Here is an 11,480-nt window from a genome sequence, read left to right as displayed (position 1 = left end):
TAATGGAGTTCTTTATTTTTCTTTGAAAAACTTATTTTGTGGAAAAAGTTTTTTAAATTAACTTAAGAAAAACGATCAGAAATTAAATAAAAAAAAATAGTTTTCAACTGAAAGTAAGGAGCAACATCAAAACTTAAAATGAACAGAAATTGTTACACATATGATTGGATTTGCCCCTTAGTCAAGACCTCGCTCTTTAAGCCAAAGATTTTTTAGTACTTTCATAAGAGCTATTTATTCTAATTGACGGCCTTTGTGATTAAGGGTACACCTGTTACTGGCTGACTTACTTTTCCCTGGCTTTTTATTGTATTTATTATCATTATAAATAGAAACTTTAGTAAGACACTATTTTCAGTGGTTACTGTTAAGTTCTATAGAAAAACAACAGAGGCTCCATGCTGGAACAATTTCTGTTAAGGTTTTACCAATTATGAGGAGTTTCGCCAAGTTTCAGGATAGAATAAATAGCAAAACTAAGAAGGAGTTGACCTCCTAGTCACCTATTGACTATAGGTGAAGCTCGTCTAGCTTTGTTTAATGACAAAACAGTGTTTTAGGTGCCAGTGATCGGTACATTATCAAATTGCAACATTAACTGGTAGTTTGGATTTTTCAAATTGTTGGAGTTGAAAGATACGAACTTTCAGTCAACATTACTGACTATTATCGTAAACAGGGGCATCAATCGACAAAAATATAGGGGAAAGTAGGCAACATTCATTTTTCAAAATCTAGCAGAGTGACATTTTTTTTCTTTCATTGACTTTCTTAATTAGAACTTCAAAATCTTTGCTTAGTGCTAAACGTTATTTTTGGAAGAATAAGAATAGTACTTGCATTTCAATGTGAATGGAAAAATTTCAATGTGAAGAGACCCTAGTAAAAACTCGTTACTTATGTTATCAAGGGCAATTTGGATTTGGCATAAGTGGAGGAAATTTATGTTTTCCTGCAAGATCCAAGGCAAAGGGCTAAGGATACATGACCTTCTGAAAATTCATCTCATGGCTTCAAAAATTTATATTGCATGAACGGCGGTGACAGCTTTATACCAAATGCTGCCCCAGCCCAGGCCTTTGCCCAGGAACTTCACTGGGAAACGGCAAGTAGAGATGCTGCCTCATTTATCTTAGATGTCGTACATTTATAAGAACTTCTACGAAAACGCAACAGAAATAAACAAGACAATGAGGTTAATACTTGGGTATTCTTAGAAAACTGCAATGCTGATCTTTCTATTGACGATGTCTACCTGACGATGGGTTAAAGTGGACGCAACATGTGCCAATCTGGCCTCATTATTCTAATTGTCTGTAAGTTAGCAAATTGACAGATATTGATTTTTGATGTAGCCTAGGGTATGCCTAGCCTAATCCACAACTTCTTAGTTTTTATTCCTATTTGTCAAATTTTAGGCACCCAAATACCGTTTGTTAGTAAAGTTGGAGATGAGAGAGTGAAAATTTTGAGGGGTGTTAGTTAGGAAAGTTGAGTTAGGCTGTTAGTTGAGTTAGGAAGTTTAAACTTACCTCCCATTTAGGTCAATATATACGAAATCATATTGTTGAGTTAGGACTAAAGTGAATGCACCATTCGATGCCTTTTTTTATGCTGATTACGAATATAATAAGCATTTCTATTGGAAATGAGTTTCAGCCCCCCCCCCTATATAGGCCAATTCAGGGTTAGGTTAGGTTAGGTATAGCCTATATAGGGGGGGGGGCTGAAATTCATTTCCGATAGAAATGCTTATTATGTTCGTAATCAGCTTAAAAAAGGCATCGAATGGTGTATTCACTTTAGTCCTAACTCAATAATATGATTTTGTATATATTGACCCCCATTTACATCAGAAACAAAGGTAAAATTCTACTTTAACTACTTTTGACTATCTTGGAAAGGGGTTAGGTTAAGAAAATGAAACTTTCAGGGATGGGTCTACAGGCTAAAGTATGTCCCAGGAAGATATTTTGAAGTACCAACCTCCACTCCTTCTCCCTCTAGAGGGTCCTGACCTTTGATGACCTTTAAAAATATGTGAGTTATAGAAGTGAAACCATGCAAAATAGATCTTCTGCTTAAATGAAGTACAACAAAATTGTTTTCAGCTTCACAACTGGTAAAATTTTACTTTAGCTACTTTTGTCTATCTTGGAAAGGGGTCAGGCTAGGAAAATGAAACTTTCAGGGATGGGTCTACAGGCTAAAGTATGTCCCGGGAAGGTATTTTGAAGTACCTACCTCCAGTCCTTCTCTCTCTACAGGATCCTGAAATTTTCCTACATGACAGGTCTATACCCATTGAAATTTTGACAAAACAACATTTTACCTTAATTTTTAGTTATCATTTTCTTTTTCTCTGGCTTTAGCTCTGAAAATGCAATTTCAGTTATTTGAGCAGAATTTTTGTGCCATATCAATGTTTATTCCCAAAATGTAGGAAATGTATTTGCATATCTTTAAAACGTTAGAAATTGGGATTGAGCAAAGTTGTGAAGCTGAAAACAATTTTGTTATACTTCAATTAAGCAGAAGATCTATTTTGCAAGGTTTCACTTCTATAAATCACAGATTTTTAAAGGTCATCAAAGGTCAGGACCCTCTAGAGGGAGAAGGAGTGGAGGTAGAATGTAGGTACTTCAAAATACCTTCCCGGGACATACTTTAGCCTGTAGACCCATCCCTGAAAGTTTCATTTTCCTAACCTAACCCCTTCCTAAGATATTCAAAAGTAACTAAAGTAGAATTTTACCTCACAACTTAGCTCAATCCCAATTTATAAGGTTTTAAAGATATGCAAATACATTTCCTAAATTTTGGAAATAAACTATTTATATGTCTTAAAATTCTGCTCAATTAACTGAAATTGCATTTTCAGAGCTAAAGCCAGAGAAAAAGTAACTGATAACTGAAAATTAAGGTAAAATGTTGTTTTGTAAAAATTTCAATGGGTATAGACCTGTCATGTAGGCAAATTTCATGACCCTCTAGAGGGAGAAGGAGAGGAGGTAGGTACTACAAAATACCTTCCCGGTACATACTTTAGCCTGTAGACCCATCCCTGAAAGTCTCATTTTCCTAACCTAACCCCTTCCCAAGATAGCCAAAAGTAGCTAAAGTAGAATTTTACCGAAACAAAATTCCCCCCCCCCCTAATGTATAAATATATACCATGAATTTGGCACATATAGGGGGGGGAGGGGCTGAAATTCATTTCTGATAGAAATGATGGTCAATTTCTAACAAATCATATTATTGAGTTAGGAATAAAGTGAATACACCATTTGATTCCTTTTTTTATGCTGATTACGAATATAATAAGCATTTCTATCGGAAATGAATTTCAGCCCCCCCTCCTATATAGGCTATACCTAACCTAACTTAACCTAACCTAACCCTGAATTGGCATATATAGGGGGGCTGAAATTCATTTCCAATAGAAATGCTTTTTATATTCGTAATCAGCATAAAAAAAGGCATCAAATGGTGTATTCACTTTAGTCCTAACTCAATAATATGATTTGGTAGATATTGACCAAAATGATTACTATATTTGTAATCAGCATGAAAAAAAGGCATCAAGTGGTATATTCACTTTATGCATAAGTCAATAATATGATTTGGTAGATATTTTTAGGTTAATGAAGAAAAAACAGTAAAGTTCTAGCTAAAGGGCTAGGCTGCTTGCTATCTTGGAAAGTAGGTGCTATCTTTCCATGATTTATTTAGGCTAGGAAGAAAGTCAACATATCAGCTGATGCATTTTTATGCTCTTTCAAAATATAATAATGGTAAAATTCTACTTTTTGCTATCTTGGAAAGGGGTTAGGTTAGGAAAATGAAACTTTCAGGGATAGGGTCTACAGGCTAAAGTATGTCACTCCTCCCTCTAGAGGGTCCTGAAATTTGCCTACATTACAAGTCAATACCTATTGAAGTTTTGACAAAACAACATTTTACCTTAAATTTCAGTTATTGGTTTCTTTTTCTCTAACTTCCATTCTGAAAATCCAATTCCTGTTATTTGAGTAGAAGTAATGAAGCTGAAAACAATTTTGTTGCATTTCATTTAAGCAGAAGATCTATTTTGTATGGTTTCACTTTTACAACACACAGATTTTAAAGGTCAGGACCCTCTAGAGAGAGAAAGAGTATTGGTAGGTAGGCTACTTCGAAATACCTTCCTTTGACATACTTTAACCTTTAGATCCATCCCTGAAAGTTTCATTTTCCTAACCCAACCCATTTCCAAGATAGCTAAAATAGAGTTTTACCATAATAGTTCCTTTTGGGTAAATTCTAGTAAAGTTCTAGATGTGCTGCTTTTTGCTATCTTGGAAAGGGGTAATGTTAGGAAAATGGGTACTCCTGTACTAAAAGGACTCTTTCATATACTGCTAGTTTGGTTAATGCTAATGAAATAAAATAGGATTAATGTATTATAGTTTATAAACAAATTTGGGCTATATATTTGCACATTAAGGGGAATGGGAGGGTGGGGGGTAAAGCATAGCACATATTATTATTTAACCTAACCTAGGTACCTCCTCCTCCCTAAACCCCAAAAAACAACAGTTTAAATATTGTATATGCAATGAAAACCATGCTATACATTGTATTACTCTATGGTGGTGTCTTGAATTATCCCATCAAAAACAGGTTTTTTGTGACTGGTTTCCATTGCAGTATATAAAAGAGTCCATTTAGTACAGGAGCACCAGAAAATGAAACTTTCAGGAATGGATCTACAGACTAAGGTATATCCCAGGAAGGTAATTTGAAGTACCTACCTCCACTCTACCCTCTAGAAGGCACTGATCTGTGATGGCATTTATGAATTTTTGTGTTATAAAAGTGAAACCTTGCAAAATAGGTCTTATACTTAAATGAATTACAAGAAAAGAGTTTTCAACTTCACAACTTTTCTCAGTTCTAATTTAAGAGGTTTCAAAGATCTGCAAATCTATTTCTTAAATTTAGAAAAAAAAACATTGATATGGCCTAAAATTCTACCCGAATAACAGGAATTATATTTTAAAACTACAACCAGAAAAAAAAGAAACTGATAATTAAGGTGTAATGTTGTTTTGTCAAAGTTCCAATAGTTATAGACCTGTCAAGTAGGCAAATTTCTAAGACTTAGATATCAGAAGAGGGTTACCATAGAAGCTTGGCAATACCCTCCCAGAGTATGTCTCTAACCCTGGATTCATTACTGAAAGTTCTATCCAAATTAATCCCTTTCCAAGATAAAAAGTAGCTTGTCCAGAATCTTACAGTAAATTCTATTTTGAGCTAAAAGTTTTAGCTTCACCTTGTTCACATTATTTTCAAATAGACTCACTAACAAGATAGCTAAGTCAAAGATTTACGTTTAGAACCAGAACTTCATCTTGAACCAAGATATAACATTCATTTGTGTTGGAATGAAATTCATCCCTCCCTCCTAGTTTTCAAATATATAATGTAAAATGACTTTATATTATTTAAAAACTGTTAAATTAATTTGGAGAAAGAGTGATTTACCAAAGATTCATTGCATATATAAACCTCTGGAAAGCCTATATCTTTGCATATTAGGGGGTCTGGGGCAAAGGCTATTTCCAATGCAAATGAATACTGTATTTGGATTTAGGGTGAAATCTTGATTCTAAATCACACTAGTGCCTCCTTCAAGTCAAGACTTGACAAAGAATAGAACAACAAGTCATGGAAATATCAGTAGGACAGTCCATCCCTATCAGCTGCCAACTAATGCAACATCACTGGGCCCATAACACAGTGACATTCCAAATTTCCATCATTGACATGGAGCAGGATAGATCCAGGATGGACCTTACTTTTGCTCTGAAGTATGAATTGAGGTAAAGATAGCCTATGCAGGGGCATATCTTGAGCATGTTTTTTTTTTGGGGGGGGGAGGCAAATGTGATAAGGGCAGCAATAATTGACCAAATTGACATATTTATTAAAAGAGTGAAAAGCAAGGAATTTAGGCACTAGAAAAAATCTTGGGGGGCAGTGTCCCACCTGGGTCCACCAGTGAGCCTATGTCTATTTCTTAGCAATTTCAGTTGTGAGTTAATCAGAAAATGTACCTAGTTGTTAGTCTAGACTATGATTTAAGGTTAAACAATTTGTTAAAACACAATTCAATTATTAAAATAGTAAAATTCTAGACTAACTACATTTTGCTATCTTGGAAACTGGTTAGGTTAGGAAACAAAAACTTTCAGTAATTAATCCAGTCACCTGTCAAAAAACATACTCCGGGAAGGTATTGTAAAGCTACTAAGTTAACCACCTTCTGATCTCTATGTCTTAGAAATCTGCCTACTTGACAGGTCCTTAGCACTTCTGACTTTTAAGGAAGAGCTAGTTTTCTCCAAGCTCCTTAGCTTAAGCTAAAATAGCCTCTCTTGCTTTTGAGTGGAGCCCAACACTAGTCTTAACAACCTTATCTCTTTCTTTTAATCAACCTATTGGAATTTAGACAAAACAAAGTTATTCCTTAATTTTTAGCTTTCAGTTTCTTTTTCTCTAGTTTTAGTTCCAAAAAAGTAATTCCTGTTATTTGAGTAAAATTTTAAGTCATATCAATTTTTTTTTCTCTAAATTTAGGGAATGTACAGTATTTGTAGATCTTAAAAACCTCATAAATTGGGATTGAACATAGTTGTAAAACTGAAAATACTTTTCTTTTACTTCATTTAAGCAGAAGATCTATTCTGGAAGGTTTCACTTCTGTTAAACAATGATTTCTAAAGGTTTTCAAAGGTCAGTGCCTTCTAGAGAGAGGAGTAGAGGTAGGTACTTCCAAAATATCTTCCTGGTACATACTTTAGTCTTTAGATCCATCCCTGAAAGTTTCATTTTCCCAATCTAACTATTTTCCAAGATAGCAAAAAGTAGCTTGTCTAGCATTTTACCATTAGATCCATTATGTTAAAATAAATGTTCTAAAGGTATTGATTCATTCCAAATGCATACAATCTAATGCAGTAAACATTCAAATTTACAAAAGTTATTCTAGATTCCAAATGTTGTCTTGATGATATTTTTTTTTACCTATAGAAAACATTGACATTTATAATAATATGTAAATTATTATAAGTATTCATTCTGGCTTTGAACTGGAAGGTCACAAACAAGTTTTAACTTTGAGCTTAATGAGGTTGAACAAAAAGTTCAGCAAGTGATTGTGAAACAATTCAAATAGGCTTTTGTTTCGAGGATATTAATTGGTGAAAAAAAACATATGCAATAAAGAGAGATTCACATGATTTATTGTTCAATTCTTTTTGTTCACCTTGAAACACTACTAAGGACAGTTTGGCTGACTTTTGCTATCCAGTTGCTAACAGGTGAACATCTAAAGCAAATTAAATATATAACGGAAACTAAGGATTATAAGTTGACGGAATTTAAATTATATTGTGAAAGTTATTGAAATTTATTTGAAGTTGACATTTCACATGTGCAGAATTCCAGCTGTTAACATATTGATTGCGACTATGCGTTTGATTGATTAAGCCCTTGCTTGGGGTGCCTAGTGTTAATGACAAGTGGATTTACGATTTTCTAAGTGGCCCTTCGGATTGTTTTTTTCTATTTGAAATTTGGATTATTTGGAGCAGTTTTTTATGAAGAGGGGTGTAAGCCGTGCCCAAATTAACGCTGGCTTAGCAATTTGCACGTAATGGACCCATGTGAATAAAAAAAAAAATTGTCCTTAATGAGGTAAGCAGATAATTAAATTTAATTTTGTTGTCTGGAAATAATCATGGGACGTAAAAGAAAGCAACCTCGTAATATTGGAGATGATACAGAAAACACTCGGAGGGGAGAAGGGGAATATGATCTCAACGTTATTACTTGTAGCACTGATTCTACAAATAAATTCACGATTTCAGCAGTTGCGGAAAGTCCAAATACTGTTATCAGTTTAGTAACAGAAAATGGAAAAAAGCTAGATTCTTTAGAAAATAGGATTAAGGGAATTGAAGATAAAGTGGCAAATTTGGAGATATCACATGTGGGATTTGCAAGGCAGCTGGCTGAAAATGATGAGCGAGTGAGGCAGCTTGAGCAAGTCAAAGAATCTCTAAAGAACCAAGTAAAAATAATTTCTGATGATTGTATAGCTCAGAGTAAAGAGTCAAATAATTTGAGTATGAGATTGGCCAGGCTGGAGTTTGATAAACTGGAAAAGAATATTATTGTATGGAATGTCTCTTGTGAATCTGAAAAAAATGCGAAGGATATCTTCAAAAGCATTCTTACGGAAGGACTAGAAATGGCTCCAGTCCCACCCATTCAAGGTAACGCAAATGAGTAAGCAGCATAAATTTATTTTTATTGAAGTATCTGATAAAAAATCAAAAATTGATATTTTGAAAAATGCTAAGAAATCAAAAGGTAAAGCAGTGTCGTCGTTCCGTGATATTCACCTCAGTGATGTTGTCCCGGCTGAAGTTCGCAAAACAAGAAATAATTTGTTGATTAAAAGGGCAAAATTACGTAAATTAGGAATAGACGCTTGGATCTCGAAAACTTTTCCGCCTGTGTTACTTTTCAATCGCCCCAACGGAACACGTGCTAAATACTCACCAGACGATTTGATTCCTGAACTTGATTATGCACCGAATAATCAATCATTTCGTAACCAATATAGTGGCAATTAGTGAAGCTTAAGAGGAAAAATAATTGTTCAAATTCATGTTCCCATTGATTAAGAAGTAGCTGGTGATTAATTGGTGATAAAAGTAAATTTTGGCGGGAAATTGAGGGAGTTCATATAGTTCATAGTTGATTGTTTGTAGCGTAGAAGAAATGCAAATATGAGAAGGCACCCAATATGCAAGGTGTCCCCTTTTGAGTCATTGTTGTTGTTTTTGTTTTTTTTGAATATTTCTTTTTCTGATGTTGTTATTTTTTTATCTCACTATTATTATTGGTATTGTTATTGGGCAGCATGTAATAAATTTATATTTAGAGTGCATTGAATTTTGTCCTCTGTGGAGTCGTACTCAAATTTGTCTATTTGGCTTTGATGTTGGATGAAAGATTGGAGTCTCCTCCAGGACAAATTAACGTATTGGGGCTGGAAAACAAGAAGGTAAATTTTGAAAGTAGGTATAATGAAATTTTTGATGGAAGTGGTGGGCCTGGTGGTTAATATAGGTTGCAGTTTGAAAATTCTAAATATTTATTTGTAAACCAAATGCAGATGGCATGTAGTAATGTTTCGAGTAGATTTAATGTGTTCCATTTGAATTGCCAAGGATTGAATTCAAGTTTAGATTTTATAAATGAAATTTCCAGTTTATCTCTTTTTCAGGTAATTGGACTGACTGAAACTTGGTTAAATGATTATAATTCGGAACTTTTACATATTTCAGGTTATAATGTTTACACGAAAAATCGTCAACTTCGCCGAAACGGGGGACTGGCAGCGTATATACGTTCTGATATACGGGCAAGTGTCCGAGAGGATATTGTAATATATAAAGAAATTGTTTTTGAGTCTCTTATTTTGCAGTTAGAGCTGTCTGGACATTGCGGTTATGTTCTGGTTGTATATAGGCCACCGTCAGGATCTCTTATCGACTTTAATGAATTACTTGAAGAACAATTGGAAAAGATCCCACATCGAAGTCCTATTTTTATAATGGGAGATCTTAACATTGATCTAATGGATAATTGATCAAATACAGACCGATTTTTAATCTTGATGATTTCATTTGGTTATTTCCCTGCTATTAATATTAGTACTCGTGTTACGAGGACGTCATCGAAATGTCTGGATAATATATTTTCAAATTATATGTCGGGTGGTCCAGGTGTTCTTATAAGTGATACTTCTGATCATTTTGGTGTATTTGCAAGTTACTCAGTATGCGTTGATAATAAAAATTCCACGAAGAAGAGCAGTCTCAAGCTGAGGATGTTACTCGATAAAGATGCACTTCTGAAATGTAGAAATGACCTAGCTAACAAGGATTGGAATACAGAGTTTTCAATCTCTGCGAATATTGACTCTAAGTTCAGAGTCTTTTACCAAATAATTAAGCAATCTCTGGAAAAATGCTCTAAGAATATTAACAACAATAGAAGAAAACCTTCAAAGAAGCCTTGGATTACTCCGAGTTTATTGAGATCAATAAATAAGAAGAATAATTTGTATGAGAAAAAGGTACGTCATCCCTGCGATGTAAATGAGCGAATTTATAAGAGTTATTGTAATGCGCTAAACAGACTCCTGCAAAGAGCTAGACAAGATTATTATAAAATAGAATTTGAAAAAGCATCTGGAAATCTATCGAAAACATGGAATGTGATAAGAAGCACTTTAGGACAATCATCTGTAGGAATCCCTCAGGAAATATTCCGTAAAGATGGAACCAGCCTTAAAAATCCAGAGGAAATTTGTGAAGAATTTGCTAACCATTTTTCGACAGTTGGAAGGAGAGTGAAAGAGTCGATTATAAGCAAACCAGGCTTTTCAAAATTACCTTCATAAGGAGTTGGAAATCTCTTTAAATCTACTCCCAGTTCAAGAATCTGAAGTTCAAAACATTGTTTATGGTATGAAAGGTACCAATTCTGGCTCTAATATTGTTTCAGTTAGAGTAATAAAAATACTTTGGAATGCGATTGCTCAAACTTTTTTTTCATTAATTAATCAGTGTCTAAAATAGGGAGTGTTTCCGAGTTGTTTTAAATCAGCGAGAGTAATACCAATACATAAAGGAGGGAATACTGGTGATGTTAAAAATTATAGACCAATTTCGATTTTACCCATTATGTCTAGGATACTAGAAAAATGCTTTTTGGTCAGAATTTATCAGTATCTGGAAGACCAGAGAATATTTACTCCTACACAATTTGGATTCCGTCAAGATTGCACTACTGAGCAAGCAAACATATATTTGACTAGCATTATTAATATGGCGCTGGATAATGGGTATAAAGTGGCAAACTTTATTTTTAGATATTGTAAAGGCTTTTGGTACGGTCAATCATGATATTCTGTTAATGAAGTGTGAAATTCATGGGATTAGGGGTCCAACTCTTTTGTTTTTACGTTCTTTTTTGTCTTGTAGAAAACAATATGTTCAAATTGGTAATATGGGTTCTGATGAAAATTGTATTGAGTGCGGAGTTCCACAGGGTTCGGTACTTGGACCCTTATTATTATTTTTAATTTTTGTGAATGATCTTCCACAGTCTGTTAGTAAACTGGAAACAAGAATGAGTGAGATCGTCAAAAAGGATAGCGCGGCTACAGTGCCTATGTTTGCTGATGATACTTCTTTAGTGGTGATCGCAAAGTCAGAGATTGCTCCTAGAGAGTGTACGAGGATTGCTAAATGAGGTTTCAAGATGGCTGAGAGTGAATCAGCTAAAGGTGAACCCCTCTACACCCCTGAAGCAATTACTATCCTTGGAAAGAGCATAATATAAGACACCAAGTG

At 34.3% G+C, this 11,480-nt stretch overlaps 1 protein-coding gene across 1 annotated transcript in view; it reads left to right on the top strand.

Annotated features, from left to right (window-relative positions):
• Positions 1-1,184: 1,184 nt before the first annotated feature.
• Positions 1,185-11,480, top strand: part of arr (low-density lipoprotein receptor-related protein 6) — a 144,859-nt gene continuing 134,563 nt past the window's right edge. The window contains exon 1 of the mRNA XM_089089617.1: positions 1,185-1,316. Within this exon, the coding sequence (XP_088945743.1) occupies positions 1,283-1,316 (34 nt within the window). The 5' untranslated portion in view covers positions 1,185-1,282. The remainder of the gene's footprint in view (positions 1,317-11,480) is intronic.

The sequence above is a fragment of the Artemia sp. Qi Xiang Cuo genome, chromosome 5 (genome assembly GCF_049724085.1).
Source record: "Artemia sp. Qi Xiang Cuo chromosome 5, ASM4972408v1, whole genome shotgun sequence".
In the NCBI taxonomy this organism is placed as follows: Eukaryota; Metazoa; Arthropoda; class Branchiopoda; order Anostraca; family Artemiidae; genus Artemia; species Artemia sp. Qi Xiang Cuo.
This window is presented reverse-complemented; position numbering and strand designations above follow the sequence as displayed.